The sequence below is a fragment of the Staurois parvus genome, unplaced genomic scaffold (genome assembly GCF_062004578.1).
Source record: "Staurois parvus isolate SC_StPar_1 unplaced genomic scaffold, SC_StPar_1.0 ptg000716l, whole genome shotgun sequence".
Classification (NCBI taxonomy): domain Eukaryota; kingdom Metazoa; phylum Chordata; class Amphibia; order Anura; family Ranidae; genus Staurois; species Staurois parvus.
The window spans coordinates 1769703-1789915 of record NW_028318512.1 but is presented as its reverse complement, the minus strand read 5'-3'; the positions used below and the strand labels follow the sequence as shown (position 1 = coordinate 1789915).

Here is a 20213-nt window from a genome sequence, read left to right as displayed (position 1 = left end):
ATAATATGTTTATAATATGTGCACAGAGATGTACTAGTGTTCACTAGCAACTGAAAAATAGACTTTCTTAGGGAAGCATGTTGACCACCAAATCAATGAAAAGACTGACGTAATATAAAGATTTTCTGTTCTTCAAATCAACTGTTTATAACTGCAAAATATGCTAAACAGGACCTGTGCACCTGTTTCATCATTTACAGTATAAAAAGCTACCCTGTTCCCAAAATAAGTACCTATGGGGAATGTATGAGTTGAATGTATGGGGGGTCTATAGGGGGAGAGGCATTTACGATATCAGTTTCTTTTTTGTAAATTTCTTATTTAAAAAAGAGGAGCAATATATATATCATGAAAAAGCAATGCATGTTATGCAGCACATCAAGTCTAACATAGGAACTTGCAGGTCAACTGGCAAAAATCATGAGTATCTTAAAATATATATAGAGATGGTTCAAATTCAGTCAAGATGACTGAAGTCGACCTGGTAGAAATGAGTATGGTCATCACAAGAGATACTAGATGTCAGTGTGCATTCCCCAGAAAATGGTTATAGTGTTTCTATCTACAGTATATATTTTAAATCAGCTCTTTCCGTTGGAAAATAAAATAAATAAAATAAAAAAATAAAATATAGAAAAAAAAAAGTTGCTGGAAAAAATATTCTACAAAGCAAAAGTTGCTGGGAAAAAAAAAAAGTCTCACAATACTTACCTTTACTTTGGTCTCTTCCCATCCAACACAATTCTGGATCCATCGGATGCCTAGTCCCCTGCTCTGTGATGTGGTTCCTCTATTTGGCCCCTACACAGTGTGGGACCAAATGTCGCACCATATCTTGAAGTCCCAGAGGTGAAGGTTCTGCCGCAGAGCATATCTCTTCAAGGAAAGAGTAGACGTCTGCTGGAGAGGTATTACAATGGATCTGAACTCACAAAGTGAAGATTTATCGTGTTATATTGAATTTTTAGAAATGCTGAGTGTACCTAATCGGTACCCTGAACCGTCTCCCTTTTGTCTGGAATTCTTCTTGAGAAAAGCAGTGCATTTACTGGTATGTGAGTGTGCCCAGGCACTCCTAAACCCAAAGCCTTAAACCTTACACTGTCTATATGCAATGTGAGATCTAATGTACTGCTGCCTCTGACTGCTAGTCTCAGAAGGTTTGGAGTGAGATATCGTAATATCACTATTGTGATCACTGTTCTCCTTGCTGGAGGCTCTGATATGAGAAAGAAAAGCCCTGCCTCTACAAGGAAGGCTACCTCCAAATACAATAGAGATACGATACAGAACAAGGCATGGTAAGTCAATATTGCAGAAAAGATCTGCTACAGGGAGACCATAGGTAATACTTTATGGCAATGGTGATTAATCCTTTGCCATCTGCCTGTTTGTTTATGGCCACAGCTTTCAGAGTTCCGCTTTCTTATATGTAAATAAGAGATCCCCAGACTATCCAGCACGCACTGTTTTGCTTCCAAGCTTACTTTGAACTACACTGTATATCAGGGTTCTCCAAAGGGTCCTTCAGACTTTGTGTGTGTGGGGGGGGCAGACTCTGGGGAGCCTGCAGGCAACACTGGTGACTAGTACTTGCCCCTCTGCTTGTCTTTTTTGGACACAACTTTGAAAGTTCAGTCCCTCTTTAGGATGCTCTCATGATTGAAGATAACAATCATATATAACAAGTAATGATATCTATATAGCTTACCTAATCTCTTGGCGCCCTTTAAGGGGTGTGTGAGGCTAGAAGGCGGGGTCATGTGACTGCCGTGATTGGCTGTCATAGCGGTCATATCATTGGAAAGCTCTCGACGGCAAGTAGTGATCTGGACCTTTCCGTAAGGCACTGGTAAATGTGCTAGGAGCGCGCTGGACATGCGCTCCCGGAACATGTTCTACTTACAATGGGTACGCAAATATGTGGCCCCTCAACGCCAAGGCCCAGCCTCCAAGAGGCTGCATATTTGCATGCACTCACCGCCAAGAGGTTAAAGTAGTATTAAACCCAGAAGCAAACATTCATTATATTGCAGCTTACCATTCTTTGGATGTGATGGCTGCATTAGTTTCCTTTATTTTTAGGCTTTCTTTCTTCTATTTTCATCTGGTGATCTGGTCAGTAAGTCTGTTGTTTTTCAAAAGAACAAGCTCTCTTGCAGTTACAGGGATGAGACCATACATTTATTACTAGAAGTGGTGCTTATATTTATTAACTTTTTATTGATTTATTTACATAAGACTTTTTCCCAAAAGGACAAACAACTGTTGCTGGTGCTTATAATGTAGTAGCTGCAGTATGGCTTCCATTGTCTTAGTGTATTTAAATCTGCTAGTACACCTAACTCCCTCCCCCCAGAGTGACAATGTTGCTGCTCAAAGGTGCCCCCTGTGCTCCTTCATCCAAGGTGGGGACACTCTAATATGGGAGGTGTGTTACTGGTTGGATCACCAGGTTAAAACAGATGTGGTGGCTGCATTAGTTTTCTTTTTTTAGGCTTTTTACCCTTCTAAGAATTGGTAGGCTGCAACATATTATATCTTTAGTTTTGTGTTTAATGCCATTTGAGCCTTAAAAGATGCAGCCTTTGCCACAAGAAATGATGGGGGGGGGGGGGGGGGTCATTCAGCAGTATCTGTGATCTCCTGATCTCTGCTGCTATTTGAGTTTGTTTCACAGTATGCCTTTAAGAATGGCCTGCAGAATCCTAGTGCTTTATCTTGAGACAGGGCTTTTTTTCAGTGGGAACTTGGGGGAACACAGTTCCGGCACCTCCAGTACTGAGTGTATGTAATGGCAAGGGGTGTTGGGGTGTGCTGGAAGGTCTATTGATGCTGGCTGCTGGGGGAATCTTTTGTAGTTGGAGGGGATCTCTTTTTGCATAGGGGTCTATTGTTGCTGGGGAGGTGTATGGTTCCTGGTGGGGATCTATAGTTGCTGGGGTAAAGGGCTCTTATGTTGCTGGGAGTCTATTGTTGCTGGGAGGGATCTGTTGAGGAAGAGTTCTATTGATGCTGGCTGCTGGGAGATTTTTGGCTGCTGCTAGGAGTCTGTTGTTGCTGAGATGGTATTTTGTTGAGGAGGGTCCATTGTTGCTGGGAGATTCTACTTTTCCTGGGGGATTTATTGTTGCTGGGGGTCTTTTGTTGCTGGTGGGATATCTATTGTTCCTGGTCAGGGGGGTCTTTTGTTGCTGGGGGTGGTCAGTTGTTGCTGGGAGGGATCTACTGTTGAAAGAGAGATCTATTGATGCTGGCTGCTGGGAGATCTGTTGTTGCTGATGGGGGTTTATTGTTGCTGGGGTGGGTCTATTGCTGCCAGGGTGGTATTTTTTGCAGGGAGGGGTCCATTGTTTTGGGGGAGTCTATTGTTGTGGGGGGTATACTGTTGGGGGATCTATTAGAGCTGGATGCAGGGAATCTATCCTACTGCTTGTCTTGTTAATATTAAAAACATACTTAGCACCACAAAATGACACTTAGTTCTCTATTCTCAGAAAGGAGCAGTACTGTTAGGTGGGTAGGGGCCGGAACCAAGGGACAGTACTCAAAGGTGGGAAGGCGGTGGAGACAAGGGGTGACTCAGAAAAGGGGGGTTCCTGCACCTATTCTCTGAGAAAAAAAAAGCCCTGATATTGTGAGATGCTCACAGTGTGCAATGAAGTCAGACTTAGCAGTTCTATACAGGAGAAGAATCTCTACAACTGCAAGACTCATGGTAAGGTTGGGGTTCAGCTTTAATAGCAGGATTAGTTTTTCAAAGAAAAATAATGCTTCAGCTTCTTTATTAGGCTCCATGCACACTGGGCAGTTTAATAATGCTGGTAGCATTAGCTGGGTGAAGTCACATTACAAATGCGAGTATTTCAGAGTTTTAGCATTAGCATTTAGCCGCGTTTTGCTGAGTTTTTCTGTGTTTGCGGGGTTTTTTTGTGGTTTTTATACCAGAAAAAAAATATTTTTTGCTAAAAAAAAGTCTAAAAAAACTCCTGTAGAAACCCACTAGTTCTGAGTTTTTTTTCCAGCCAAAAAACCCCCCTGCCAAAAAACGCTGATTACAGTCTATGTGTGTATGGACACATAGGATAACATGCTGGGGAGTTTACTGCCTATAGAAATAAAATGCCAAAAACAGCAGCTTTAAAAACGCCCAGTGTGCATGAGGACTTATATATGTGGTGTGAAGAATGTTGAGTGCCTTAGTTGTGTCAGAATGGGTACCCATCCTGCTTAGAAACACAGAAACATTTTTTACTTGTCAAGCTTCTGAATTGATTCCCAGAATTCATTACCTGATGTTGTCATCCGCCTACTAGTAAATGTATCCTTCACCTCATTTTCCTGGCTGGCAATGAAACATAAATGTAGACATTCCATGAAAATATAGAGAAAAATACACCCCTTCAATCCATGCAAATTAAATGTAAAATCTCTGCTAGAGTTATGCCGGAATACTTAGTGACTTCTCTAAAAATTGTCAGCTCAAAATTCTGGCAGTTGTTTAAAGATTTAAATGTGGGTCTGATAACTACATATACAAGAAATTCTATTAAGTGACTTATGACAGCTCACTATGTGCATTCAAATACAATGTTATATAGGAAAATGCCAACGTGAGAAGGTTCTGATGGACGTTACCCACTTTGTGTCACCAATTAGAACTTGGGCCATGAAATAGAATTGGGTTACTGGCCCTTGGGCTCCAGCCACTTTGAAATGCTTTTCCAAATTCTCAGATTGAAATATCCCAAAACTGTCTTTTAGTAGTTCAAGCAGTCTTTAATAGAGGTTCTGATGGCCCTCGGCAGCTTAGGTGCAGCTGTGGCCAGCCTGTGGACATCAGAATATGTAAATATTCTTAAAACAGTAAATGAGCTTTAAAATGGTTGTAAACTCTTTAAAAAAAAAAAAAATTTTCCCTGCAGGTTGAGGGCATAATGTGCTAGTATGCATCGTGTGAAATGAATCCCTCCAGCTGCGCGCTGTCACCGCTGAGAGGGCTTCCATCTTCACCTGGTCTCCCTACCGGGATTGTGTGCTCTGGCCGTTTGAATGGCTGAGCTGCAATGATGTCACTCCATGTGCATGGGAGTCACAGCCATGGCACCGAGCTCTGGGGGAACGGCATGAATCTGGGGGGGGGGGGTCTTTTCCTGCTAGCTGCCAAAGTTTTTAAAAAATGTGGCCGTGCAGGGCTCTACCTGCCCAGCCATGTCACTCATTCATGGTCCTCTGTGAACAAGAAACTACAAATCCTGACAGCCTGAGCAACTGTTCACAAATTACAATGTTGTGGAGCGCCATGGTAGTTCATTAATTCTTCCTGTCAGTATATGTGCTTGCCTGTACATCCCATACGGGCAAGCAGATACACTGACAGGTCCAGACCAGCATGGCACCAGAGATCTGCTGATCGCTTGTACAATGGTTTACATGCTCCTGCAGCAAAAAATAATAAATGCACATTTTTTAACCTGCAAAAAATGTATATTTATTTATTTATTTATTTTTTTAGCAAAAGGTGAACTTATCCTTTAAAGTTACAGTTTAAGACAAGTGCCATAGGCCATTTTCACTAGACTAGTTGCAAACTCACCAGCCACTTTATTAGGTACACCTGTTCAATTGCTTGGCAACACAAATTGCTAATCAGACAATAACATGAGGGTAACTCAATACATTTAGGTATGTAGATGTGGTGAAGACGACTTGCTGAAGTTAAAACTGAGCATCAGAATGAGGAAGAAAAGGGATTTAAGGGACTTTGAACATGGCATAGTTCAGTGTTTCTCAACTCCAGTCCTCATGGACCCCCAACAGGTCATGTTTTCAGGATTTCCCTCAGATGAAACAGCTGTGGTAATTACTAAGGCAGTGAAACTGATCAAATCACCTGTGCAAAATAATGGAAATCCTGAAAACATGACCTGTTGGGGGTCCATGAGACTGGAGTTGAGAAACACTGGCATAGTTGTTGGTGCTAGATGGGCTGGTCTGCGTATTTCAAAAACTGCTGATCTATTGGGAGTTTCATGCACATCCATCTCTAGGATTTACAGAGAATGGTCCGTAAAAGAGAAAATATCCAGTAAGTGGCAGTTGTGTGGACGAAAATGCCTTGTTGATTTCAGAGGGGAATGGGCAGACTGGTTGCTGCGACATTCAGATGGTAGGGTCAGAATTTCGTGTAAACAACATGAAAGCATGGATCCATCATACCTTGCATAAATAATTCAGGCTGGTGGTGTAATGGTGTGGGGGATACTTTCTTGGCACTAGTAAGGTGTACCTAATAAAGTGGCCGGTGAGTGTATGTTTTTGATATAAGCAATGTACTTTGAGTTTGAAACAGAGAGCTTTACCTGCCCCCATCAAGTTGGAGATTTTGGACCGTATGCACAACAGAAGTCTTTAGATCAATGTTAAACCCTGAACCCCCTATAAGCTGAACATCCTCAATCATTCCTTTTATTCATTTTCTGTTACCTTTTTTTTTTTCTCACACAAGTGCAGGTTTGCACCATATCTCTGGAAGACCTTCTAACTATTTTGGTATGCTTATACAGTACGAACATATTTATATTTATGTATTTATGGTAATATATTCATATCCACATTTGTTATATTTTGTGGTTTTCAACATATGAATCAGTGTGGTTTCTTTCCTTGAATATTTATAACTTCAAAAGAACTTTCAAATTAATTTATATAGTTTTTTTGCGTTGGCTTTAGTTCCTCTTCCTGCAATCCACTATCCATAAGGTTACTATTTTTTGCGTGATGTGGTTATTTGCAATAACATCCTAGCCTGTAATCATTTACTGTTGTGCGTAAGTGCAGTATATCTGGATTTTGTTACTCGTTGATTAATTAATTTGCATTTGTCTTAGTAAAGACCTTAGTGAGTCTGATCTATGTAAAAATTAGGAAACATTTTATGCTTCAGTCATTTTAAGATTAAAGTATTCCAAGGGAGGTTTTAGACATGTGAGTCTATTTTGAAGTTTCAGGCTGTCGAAAAACATAAGTGAATACTCCAGAGTTAAAAAGCCAATCATTTTATTTGTACAAATGACTGCAAAACAAATTATGATTAAAAAAAATGGAAGCTCTCATTGTTGACCTTTGATTTTAGAAAGCTAGTTCCCTGGCTCTCATGCCGACCCTTTGCAGCAATCATTGACTTGGAACATAAATGCACAAAAGGACTGTTTACTGTGGCTTTCCTGATCTGAATTGGTGTTTGAAGTTGACGGCTATTAAAGTAACTTTAATCCCTCAATGTTTAACACACAGAGCACTATAAAATAAACATTACCAAATAAATTATGTATTAAAATTCTTACCCCATCACTTACAGAGTACAAATTTCAGTGCTGTTGGCTCCTGCTCTCTGTGCGGCTTCCTTGAACCTTCAGTCTTTACAGGAAATAGTTAACAGTGGACAGTGAAGTCTCCAGTCAGTCTGTTAGTTGGTGGAAAGAGGAGGAGAAAGGAGTAGGGAAGTACCTTGCCATCCTAGGCTGTGTGGCTGTGTGTTTCTATGGATGCACACAGTGTAGGGATACACAGTTCTAGTGCTTGCATACAAGGGTGGCTTCATAGGATGCTGCAAAAGAAGCCACCCTGAATCAGGAAATTTGTGGCAGCAGTCATGGCACCAGCCTACACTGAAACATATGCAAAGTTTAAAAAATAAAAAAGCTGAATAGTTAGTATGTGATTAAATCAGCTGCTGAAAATATTAACCTCTTCACGCCAAGCGCATGCAAAAATGCGGCCACTTGGCGTCTGGGCATCGACACCCAGCGGGCGCACATTTGCGTGCAATTAAAAAAAAAATATGTGCTGAGAGCGCGCGCCATGCGAGCTCCCAGGACACATGTCTAGTACTCACGGAAAGGTCCCGATCTCCTCTTGTGATCAGGATCTTTCCCGATCATGTGACCGCCGTGACAACGAATCATGGCGGTCACATGACCCTAAAATCCAGCCGCTTCCCGGCTTCTGAAACTCTTAAAGGACCGGGAGGCTCCAGCGCCAAGGTGTTAAATAAACTTGGGGGTTTAATATACAGTATATAAAGCTAGTGAGTCAATATAACAGCCAGTTAACGTGCACATTCAGGAGTCAAGCGAAGGGTGTCCAGGCAACAACAAAAGTAGGTAAATGAAAAAAAAAACTTTTGAAGAAGTCCCAAGTCCCAGATGATTTTTGGAAACCAGAACCGCCAGAAATAATACTTAAATTTGGGTTTTAGCCATCCTAATCTGTGAAATTAAGTCCAAATTCTATGTAGTCCAATATTCGGGATCAACTCTACCAATCACAGTCCTATACACCATTATGCTATATCTGGTGGAGTCTTAACAGATATAAAATATGCACTCAATGTTATTATTACTACATAAATTAACTGGCAAGGCTAAAAAAAAGAAATTTGCCAATGCACTGTTAAAAGATAAGACCCATGCATTTTTTTAATTGAAAAGATTATTATTATTATTATTATTATTATTATTATACAGGATTTATATAGCATCAACAGTTTTGCAGCGCTTTTCAATATAATCAGGGACAGTAAAATCAGAATACATTTCAGTACAGAAGGAATACGACAGCTATGCTAGTGGAGTTTATAATCTAAAGGAAGGGGGAGGTGGTACAAAAGGTGATAACTGCGGGGGATAATCTGATGGAGGTGGCTCAAGTACAGTTCTTAGGTGGAGGTGAGGTAGGCTTCCCTGAATAAGTGAGTTGTAATGATGTGACATCATGATGTTATGTCATATGCAGATAGTGTTCAGTGGATTATTCATATTTTTTTTTTTTGGAATAAAAAGTCCTCCCCAGGGGCGGACTGACAACTCATGGGGCCCCCGGGCAATAGGCGATCATGGGGTCCCCGTTTCCTCGCCCACACTCAAACTACACCCAAAAGAGCTTATGAAAGGTACCAGGGGCATCTCATGGGGCCCCCTACTGACCCCGGGCCCTCGGGCAGTGCCCGAGTGCTCGAATGGTTAGTCCGCCACTAAGAGTAGGTGCTACAACATGTCTGCTGTTACCTAAGCTAGAAACAATTCTTCTGTCTACCTCGATGTTTCTGGTTTCACTTTGCTACCAAGGACTTGACTTCCCAGGCTAAGCCATGTCCCCCTTTTTTTAATGAGTGCTTGATTTGGCCACTAAGGCACTATTTATAGACAGGAGGATGCTGGGTAAATATTGTTTAGCCTTAAAGCTGTACTGTAGACCAGCCTTTCTCAACCAGGGTGCCCAGGCAACCTTGGGTGTCTTGAGGTCTCCTCAGGGGTGCCTTGGAAAAATGTCTACAAATTGCCCAAAACTTATATACAAGACAGCAGGTGGAACAAACCTGCCTTTTAGTTACACAAAGCCACAGGTTTTCATTGAGCACCATTACGACCTTCCAACCGCCGGCGTCCTGACAACCAATGACATCACCAGTTGATAAGGAGGATGTCAGCTGCCTGCAGAGCATCCTAGTTTGACCCTCTCCTGCCCCTCTCCATCAGTGCGGGGGTCATATTAGCTCAGTGATGGAGAAAAACTAAGGGAGAGGAGAAACATTGGAATACTGGTCAGTATAAGTGTGCAGAAGTGTCTTTGCTTTGGAAGAATAAATCACCTCTAATGTTGGGTGTCCTACATGTGTGGATGTTGCTGCATTCTATAAAACTATTAGAATAGTTTTTCACAATTTAAATGGGGTGCCCTTTTAAAATTATGGGACAGTCTAGAGGCACCCCATTTTAGAATAGGGTGCCTCAAGACTGTCCATAATTTTTTAGGGTGCCTCGGGACTCTCCATAATTTTAAAGGGTGCTTCAAGACTGTCCATAATTTTAAAGGGTGCCTTGACTGAAAAAAGGTTGAGAAACACTGCTCTAGACAGCTATAATAAACACATTAATGTAATTCTAAAATGCAAGGAATAAGTATCCAGATTTGACCTGGTTTCATCCTATTGCAGTCCCTGTACAGCAGAGCTGAAGTGTGATGAGCAGAAGCAGTAAAAGGGATCAATCAGTTCTTGTGTTGACAAGAAGATTGCTGATAGGTGGAGAAAACAGAGTGACAGAGAGAGGACTTCTTTCAAGCTGAATTTCACCGTTAAAAAGAGGTTCTGCTCAGCTTTTGGACACATTTCACTTGGGGGAGTGGATACCTGGTTCTGATAGGTACCCACTCCTACTTCCTCCTGGATCACCCCAGGTCACAGGTCCCAGAAGGCTGCAGGACTACTCTCAGGACACAGAGCGGCTTGCACATGCGCAGTGGGGAGCCAGCTGTGAAGCTGCAAGGAGTCACAGCCTGCTTCCCACAGTTAGCATGGTGGCATCCAAAGACCAGTAAAAAATTGTCCTGGGTGAGGACAGAGCTAGATCCCTGGACAGATAAGTGTCCTTTTCTTAAAAGTCAGCAGCTACAATATATGTAGCTGCTGACTTTTTTCTGCTGGGGGGGCTGAAGAACACCTCTTTCACTATCCAGCCACAAGCTACGCTGGGTCCAAGGTGATTCAGGCTCAGAGGAAGAGGATTGAATAATATTGGCCATTAGCCCAAAGACATCTCATGTCCCAAAAAGGTTTTGCAGGGGAGATATCTGAATTGAAGGTGAATATTGCAGCAAATGCTTATTTTGTTCTTGCATCCTTTAATGGGCATTTCATTTTTATCTTGTGATTTTTTTTTTTTGTCTGGATTTCTGATTTTAGGAACTTAGGGCCAGAGACATAGAAACTGGATCATAAGAAACAAAGTGAAACCAGGAACAGAAGCAGTCCTTCTAGCGGACACAGATATTATTAATCTGGTGGAGCAGGGCATTTGTTTTTGGTTCAAAATGGCTGCTTTTTTACAGTAAAAAATATTTCTAGATGTTGCCTGCTTTATTAAACATAGTCTTCTCTCTTTTAATAAAGGTGAGCTGTCACCTTGTTCCTACATGAATGGAGGCTGCCATGACCTTTGCCTTCTTACGTCTGATGGTCGTGTCAACTGTTCCTGCAGAGGAGACCGAATATTATTAGATGACAACAGATGTGTGAGTAAGTAATATATTCTACACTGCGAAAAAAAAAAAAAAGTAACATTGTAAAGAACACAAGTGCAATGCAATATTAATATTTCATATCATATCTTTGACATCTCCATGCATACTATATGTGATACAGCTGTCATTTACACTTGCTGCTGTTGATTGCAAAAACTGAAAAATAAGGCAACATGGCAGGCAGAGAAAAAAATAGAGCGGAATTATGGAATTATAGTGGCGTTAGAATTCCGGCTGGTGTACAGTTATGTTGAGGGCTGAAAGACCAAACTTTGAGATGTTGGTTTTTCCACATTGAAAGTGAGGGACATTCTCCAACAGCAACATAGTCAGATATTTTTTATTTATTTACTTATTTATTTAGTAGAGTAGAGGGAAGATGGAAGCCTTGTCAACTTTTTATGGTTGTCCGTGTCTCTCTTGCAAGGAGGAAGGAAAGGAAAAAAAGAAGGTGATGCTCAGAACAATCAATCATACCCTATCTCACATTTTCTTACCTGCACTAGAGAAATAAATAGCTAAAACATGATTGATGGCTAATGCAACACATATTCTAGTGCCTATTTCATAAACCTATCCCCTTGTACATGTAGCGGTACCCCCGTAGAAGCCCACAGTATAAAAGGTCATTTGGATATTTTTACCATAGTTGCCCCACAGCCAGACACATTGGGGTTTATTTACTAAAGCTGCTACACTGAGAATCTTGTGCACTTCGACATGGAAACCAATCAGCTTCCAGGTTTCATTGCTAAAGCTTAAATGCTGAGGTTAGAAGCTGATTGGCTACCATGTACAGCTGCACCAGATTCTGAGTGAACCAGCTTCAATAAATCCCCCCCATAGTCACAATCTCTCTTTTGGCTCAATAAACAGTCCAGGGGTATTTTCTTTTTGGTGCTTTTTTTTTTTTTTATTTTGGGGTAACTTTGATGGGGATAGGGAACTGTATGGGATACTCCAGAACTATGTTCAAACAGGAGGACACTCTTTCTTTAACGGATATATGTAGTTGAAATCATTCCGAATTGAAATGCAAACAAAAAGTTTGTTATTCTGAGATTCGGATGTATCCAAATTTCCAAATTACAATAGTAACGTATTTAAATTTAAAATTTGTTTCCAATTAGATTCAAATTCAATTTGAATTCAAATAATTATTTCGGTCAATTTTTTTTATTTATTTCAAATTTGTTTAAACATATGCTGACTATTGCTGATTTCCTTCAAAAACTGTGTGTATTAGAATATAGCTGTGTTCTAAATTTGAATTAAAGAAATTGAATAGAATAAAACAGAATAGAATAGCAAATAAAAGCATAACATAGAAAATAAAAGACCAGAATTGAATATAAAGGAATAGAACAGAAAAAAATAGAATGAATATAGCCATCTTCCAAAATTATAATTTCAAAAAGAATAGTATAAAACAGAAAATAATAGAATAGAAAAGACTAGAATTGAATGGAAAATAGAAAAATAGAAAAGAATAGAATAGGGAAGAATAGCATAGAATAGAAAGAAAATAGTCATCTGCCGAAATTCAAGTTTTTAATAGAGTAGAACTAGTTATTCCTTACAAGGAATTTGGATCAATTCAATATTTTTGATGCAAATTCAATTCGAATACTTTGAATCCTTTGTAAATATTTTAACCCGGTCGAAAACAAATAAATAAAACTAAATAAAATGAATTTAGTTATGAATGTAATGAAACAAAATTAGTAATTTAATGTGTAACTAAACCCACAACAGTAAAATCAGTCTGTATATGCAGTAAAGCATGCTTGTTATACTCACTGTGGAACCTAAGGGGTTAATCCTCTGCATTGTGTAAAAAGGCTGTTTGATCCTGTCTTCTCTGCCCCTCCTCTTGTTGAAATGACTACCTGATACAGACTGAATCAGTAGTCACATGCACATGCTCAGTTTGGGTTGTGTTGCTTGAGAGATTTTTTTTTTTTCTTGGGAGAGTGCATGTGATCAGCACAGGGTCAATCAGCACTGTCCAGACAGAGGTCAGGGGTTTCACATCCTCCTAGAGCAGAAAGAAAATTCCTCCTACAGGCTTTAACTAGAGCTCTGCTGAAGTCACAAGACTGCTCTAACTACTGATGAGAAAAGGTATTTAGCGGTTTATATTTACTAACATAATTGCATGTCTGTGTACTGTGGGACGCCAGATATAATGAATGCAGGGTCCAGGGTTTAGTATCACTTTAACAAATTGATACGAAATGAAACATTTTTGCACATGTCTAGTCTTTATAACTGTGATCCAAGTCCTTGCACAGGTGAATGGTGGACTGAGCCTTTTAGTAGTAACTTGAAAAATCAAGTCATTTCAATAGGAATTAAATGGACTGAGCTCTTCAGGACACCAGGCAAAATGTCTCCTTTGAACAGCTGACTCTTTATCATCAGAGGGGTGGCAACAGCCCACAGTTTGTAGGATCTCTGACACCACTCTGCACTCACTAATGTCTTTGGATGATTGGTTGCTTCCAATATCTTCCAGACATTTTCTCTTTATGATATCAGACTAGATCCTCAAATGACAGGCCCCCTCAGTCAGCTTCGGTGACTTTCAGCAGAATCGTCCTTTCAGACAGCCCAGCTGGGGCCACGATGAACAGCAGACACTTGGCAGGCTTGCCCAGGAGGCAAAACAGCCCCCTAGTCTGTAATCTCCTCTCTTTGGGACAAGACACCTGTTTCAGGTCTCTGAATATTTATACACTTTCCCAGCAGCCATCTGTGCAGTCCCCCACAGGGATTGGCTGAGACAATATAAAAATATTTCTACTGCCCATTTTCCTTACTCCATACATGTTCCAGAACCACCCAGAGATTTGTGAATTGCAGGAGAAGAAATCAAACCTGCAGCCTGGGAAATACAGAACATAACTAAACAATCACAAAGAGCCACACTGATTACAGGAGAGCCAAGGAACTATATATATCTAACCTAACACCTATCCAGGAAGATGATTTAATTCTTATGAAACATGCTCTATCTAGTGACCAAAATTCAGTATATTTTCCCATTGATGTAGCTCAGAAAACTATGCTGCATTTTGGCCACTAGATGGAGCTGGCAGTCATAGGAATTAATCTATTACAGAAAATATGGGAACTTTCATCCAGTCTGTATCAATCTGTGTGACATTCATCCAACAAATGTTTTATTAATAGACCCCATGGTATTGAGAGCAAATCAGGAGCTGAGTGCATATCTGACATAAAAGCATAAAGTATGGAGAATTATGCATGCATAAATTATACAGAAATGTTCTGAATTTTTTTTCTCTGACATGTGCTTTAAATATATAACCAGTTATCAGTTAGTCCCCTATACTACATACTGGTGATTACAGTTCAGATTGTAATATTTGTGACCGGTTTGTTGGCCTCATTGCCTGCTGTTGTACAAATTCAAACATCAGATGACTCCAAATATGACAGCTAAGTTAGGCAATTTCCAGGGCTGACTGATTGGCCACTCCCCTGTTGAACCAGGAACTTTTGACAACCAGAGTTGTCCAGTTCAAAGGAAAAGTTGGGCTTTTAGGCTCAAGAGAAGCTTTATTAAAAAGGAACTTCATTGTTTGATATCAGTTATGTTTGGTCTGTTCAAAGATTTTAACTATATTAAAACACATTTTTTAAAAAGTTATTTTTTTTTCATTGACCTTTTTACTTTTACTTTTTACTATTTACATATTTACTTTTCATTCTTATTTTTTAGCCAGAAATTCATCCTGCAACTCGTTTTCTGAGTTTGAGTGTGGGAATGGGGAATGCATTGATTATCAACTGACCTGTGATGGTGTAATACATTGCAAAGACAGATCGGATGAAAAGCAGTCATACTGTGGTAAGTTAAAGAAAAACTCTTTGATGAAAAAATGATGATGAAAAAAACTAAATATAGTTGAGTGCCATAATGTATAATACCCTGTTTTGGCCTCTCCAATGATCTGCTAGTGTTTTATGGTGAAAATTCCTTCTTAACTTACTGTTTTCCTACTTCTATGCTTCTCCCGTCAGCTATTTGTGGGTGTGTTAGTTGTTTTGGGGTGGCAGTGTTCAGGTGCCACCACTTGATTAAGGCTCCATGTACACGGGACACTTTTGAACGATGGAAACTGACTGCTGGCAAATGTAGCTTAAAAAATGTCTGTTTAGCTGCGTTTGCATAACACGTTTATGCTCGTTTATGTGCGTTTGCGTTTAGAAGCGTTTTTTAAAGATGAGCACAGGAGAACCTCCCAAATGCCCAGAATGCACTGAAAAGTGGTAAATTATTAACTATTTCAGACTGTTTCAGAGAAATACAGATAGAAGCAGAGACAGCAGTATGTGTTGAGATAATTAGGTGTGAGTTGCTCATTAACATTTCTTTTGTTTCCAAGGGTGGGAAAGGTGTCTGGTGGAGGGAGTAATTAAGGCCTCCTGGCAGGGGGTCTTCATGAGGAATTTGAGGTGTGAATGGTCATTAACATATCTTTTGTTTCCAAGGGTGGGAGAGGTCTGAGGTGTGAATTGGTCATTGCAATGTGTGACAAGCTTGGTAGGAACATCCTGTGTTCAGTGTTTTGTCCATCTGAGCACCTTGAAAACGCTTTGCAATTTTTTTCGACTCCTCCAGTTCCCGATGCTGTCCAGAGCCTTTTTCATCAAAAATGCATGCAAACGCTTATAAACTCGATTTGCAACGTTTAGCCGCGTTTACACACGTTTACGAGCATTTTGCGTTTGAATTGCTGTTTAAATCGACTGCTGAACACAAGTTTGGTGTGTTCAAAAAAATGACTGTAAACTGAAATGCCTGTAAACAACAGTGTACATGGACACATAGGAAACATTAGGGAGAGTTCAGGGGTTTCTGAAAAAAACGCTGAACAGCTCCTAAACATGAGTTTATAGGCTGCAGTGTACATGAGCTCTTAGCCAGTCCAGTAAAAGGAATCCAGAACACTTAATGTATTGGTACAATAAAGGAGAGTGACACGCTGTAATTATCAGCTGACCTGTGATGGTGTAATACATTGCAAAGACAGATCGGATGAAAAGCAGTCATACTGTGGTAAGTTAAAGAAAAACTCTCATGATGATGAAAAAATGATGATGAAAAAAACAAAATATAGCTGAGTGCCTTAATGTATAATAGCCTGCCTTAGTCTCTGCAATGATCTGCTAGTGTTTATAGTGGATATGCCTTCTTAACTTACTGTTCTCCTGTTTCTATGCTCCTCCCATCAGTTAAGCCTGATTTGTGGGTGTGTTAGTTGTTTTGGGGTGGCAGTGTTCAGTTTCCACCAACTGATTTAGTCAGTCCAGTAAAATGGAATCCAGGACACTTACAGCATGTCACTCTTCATTGTTGTATCAAAAGTAGGCAAAGCATAAAAACAGTTAAAGTGTTACTAAGCCCACAACAGTAAAATCAGTGTTCTCTCTTGAGAAGAGGAGATTAAGGGGGGATATGATCTCCATGTATAATACATAAGGGGGATATGATCTCCATGTATAATACATAAGGGGGGATATGATCTCCATGTATAATACATAAGGGGGGATATGACCTCCATGTATAATACATAAGGGGGGATATGATCTCCATGTATAATACATAAGGGGGGATATGATATCCATGTATAAATACATCAGTGGTTCATATAGTGAACTCGGTGTAGAGTTATTCACCCTGAGGTCACCACAAAGAACAAGGGGGCACTCTTTACGTCTGGAGGAAAAGAAATGTAATCTCCAAACATGGAAAGGTTTCTTCACAGTAAGAGCTGTGAAAATGTGGAATAGACTCCCTCAAGAGTTGCTTCTGGTCAGCTCAGTGGATTGTTACTTAGATACACAGAATATAACTGGATACTAACATTTATAGGTAAAGTTGATCCAGGGAATATCCAATTGCCTCTAAGGGGAATCAGGAAGGAATTTTTTTCCCAGCAGGAGCAAATTGGATCATGCTTTGCCATTTTTTCTTGCCTTCCTCTGGATCAACTGTTGGTATAGGATTATAACTTTTTTTTTCTATGATTGAACTGGGTGGACTTTTGTCTTTTTTTTCAGTCAGACTAACTATGTAACTATATGCAGTAAAGCATGCTTGGTATATTTACTGTGGAACCTAAGGGGTTAATCCTCCACATTGAGTAAAAAGGCTCTTTGATTTTGTCTTCTCTGATCATCCCCTTCTTCCAGTGCCCCCCTTTTATCTCCTGACAAGACGTAGTGTGTGGAGCACTGGTTAAAGCTTGTAGGAGGAGTTTTCATTCTGCCCTAGGAGGACGCAGGACCCCTGACATCTGTCTGGACAATGTTGATTGGCCCATTGTTGATCACATAAATAAAATAAAGAAAAGATAAACATGCATCATAGTGCTGCTTTCCAGTTTATAGTTGTGATGGCTGCATTGTTTTTTTTTTTTGAGGGCTTGTTTTTGGGTTTAATACTGCTTTAACTCTGAACCCAACATTTATAATATCACCACTTAATCTTAAAACTAACCCTATCACATAACATTACAGCGTTTGTAAACCATGATATTTTATTTTGTAAAAATAACAAACACATTATACTAACCAGCTCTGTGCAGTGATTTTGCACAAAGCAGTCCCTATCCTCCTCTTCTCGAATCCCCCACTGGCACTCCTGGCTCCTTCTTGGTGTGCTACCATAGGATGTCACTTCCTATGGTGGCACGCCTGCATGCTCACTCCTGAGCCCGCTGTATGTGTTTACAAGACACACAGTGCATGGCTTGATCCCGCCCCCTACTTCCTACTCACTGGTTGTGATTGACAACAGCTGCTCCTGCTGCTCTGTCTGAGCCAATGGGGAGGGTGAGAGCAGAGAGAGAGCCTCTGCTCTCATGCACATCGCTGGCTGGAGATCAGGCTAAAGAAAGTATAAGTGGGGGCTGGTGAGGAGCTGCATGTAGATAGTTTATTACATTCATGCATAGAATATATGAAGGTTAAAAAAAAACTTCTGCCATTACAACCCCTTTAAAGTACTGCTAACTTGATCAGTCATATGGAAAGTCTTAAGTGCGGCCAGGAGAGTATTACCTAACCTAAAGCTGCGAGCATCAAAAAGCGCCCCACCACTCAACTGACCAACTGTGTAAATATAGAGTGCTGCACTATAAACTAACAAGTGCAAATAATTGCACCAATATAGCACCAATAAGTAAACACATCAATGGGTGTAAAAATGATATCGAAAAGAAAAAAATATTTTATGAATAAACACCCAACAAAGCCTAACACCAAAGGCTACAAACAAAAACTCCACAGGTGTATATACACTAAACTGTGTTCAAACTAGAAAAGTGTTACAAAAAGAGGTCATGAAGATAAATCAATACAATAAACAACAGGCTGACCTGCTAGTCACAGCCGTGTAAATAAATCACAATGAATAATCAACAAGTGTAAATGAATGTGCAATCAATAAACTGTGATCAAAATAGAATATAAGGATATACCAGTATAGTAAACACCCGGCCGAGCTACTAGTCTCAGCTGTGTGATCAGGTAAATAAAGTACTTATCATAAATTGGGCAGCACAGTGGATAAATGGTTAGCACTTCCACCTGGCTGGGTCAGAATGCAGTCGTTGGTTCAAATCCCAACCACGGCACCACCTGCCTGGAGTTTGCATGTTCTCCCTGTGACTGCGTGGGTTTCCTCTGGGTACTCCAGTTTCCTCCCACACTCTAAAGACATGCTGGTAGGTTAATTGGCTCCTGTCTAAATTGGCCCTAGTATGTGTATGTATGAATGTGAGTTAGGGACGTTAGATTGTACACCCCTAGAGGGTCAGGGACTGATGTGAATATACAGTATATGTAAAGCACTGCGTAAATTAACAGCGCTATATAAGTACCTGGAATAAATAATAAACTAAACGAAATATGACAAAGTGGTAAATATATAATGGCAGTCCCACGTGGCAGTGAAATGTCCCACTTAGCAATAGATAAAAGTGATAGAAGATCCTTCACTTGGTCACCACCACCAGGCGTGCTCACTCACCTCCATAGATTGACCAATTGGTCAAACAGGCACAATCAGAATCCACACTCCTCCGTATAGTAAGATGGTTGGCATCACCTCATCAGTATAATGGAGTTGGCGGATTTCTCCTCCTGGTAGTGTCCAACTTGAGGATGTGCTCAAAAATAAAGAAAGAAGCCTCTCATAGTGCAACCAATTTTTATGAAATAAATACAGAATGGTAAAAACGCACTCACACAAAGGTCCAGGGCTATGACCCCTCAAAAGGCATAACACATGGGGTAAACAAAGATGGCAGCGAGCATTGCTGCACCGAAAATGTCACCACACGTCCATCCGACGCGTTGCGTCACGTATCGCTTGACTTCTTCACCCTCTTTATATTTGAGCACATCCCTGAGTTGGACACTACCAGGAGGAGAAATCCACCAGCTCCATTATACTGATGAAGTGATGCCAACCATCTTACTATACTGAGGAGTGTGGATTGTGATTGAGCGCCTGTTTGACCAATTGGTCAATCTATGGCGGTGAGCGTGCACGCCGGGTGGTGGTGACACAGTGGTGATCAAGTGAAGTGATCTTCTATCACTTTTATCTATTGCTAAGTGGGACTTTTTACTGCCATATGAGACTGCCATTATATATTACTTTGTCATATTTTATTGTATTTATGATAAGCACTTTATTTACCTGATCACAAGGTTGAGACTAGTAGCTCAGCCGGGTGTTTACTATACTGGTTTATCCTTATGAATGCATATTCTATTTTGATCACAGTTTATTGATTGCACATTTATTTACACTTGTTGATTATTCATTGTGATTTATTTACATGGCTGTGACTAGCAGGTTGCATCGATTTATTTATACGACCTCTTTTTATAACAATTTTCTAGTTTGAACAGTTTAGTGTATATACACTGGTGGAGTTTTTGTTTGTAGACTTTGGTGTTAGGCTCTGTTGGGTGTTTATTCATAAAATATTTTTTCTTTTCAGTATACTTTTTTACACCCATTGATGTATTTACTTATTAGTGCTAGATTGGTGCAATAATTTGTACTTGTTAGCAGGGGTGGACTG

General features: G+C 40.2%; 1 protein-coding gene across 1 annotated transcript in view; it reads left to right on the top strand.

Annotated features, from left to right (window-relative positions):
- Window positions 1-20213, top strand: part of LRP1B (LDL receptor related protein 1B) — a 2076109-nt gene that overhangs the window by 1664424 nt on the left and 391472 nt on the right. The window contains exons 45-46 of the mRNA XM_089653623.1: window positions 10952-11077; window positions 14831-14959. Coding sequence (XP_089509749.1) covers window positions 10952-11077; window positions 14831-14959 — 255 coding nt within the window. The remainder of the gene's footprint in view (window positions 1-10951; window positions 11078-14830; window positions 14960-20213) is intronic.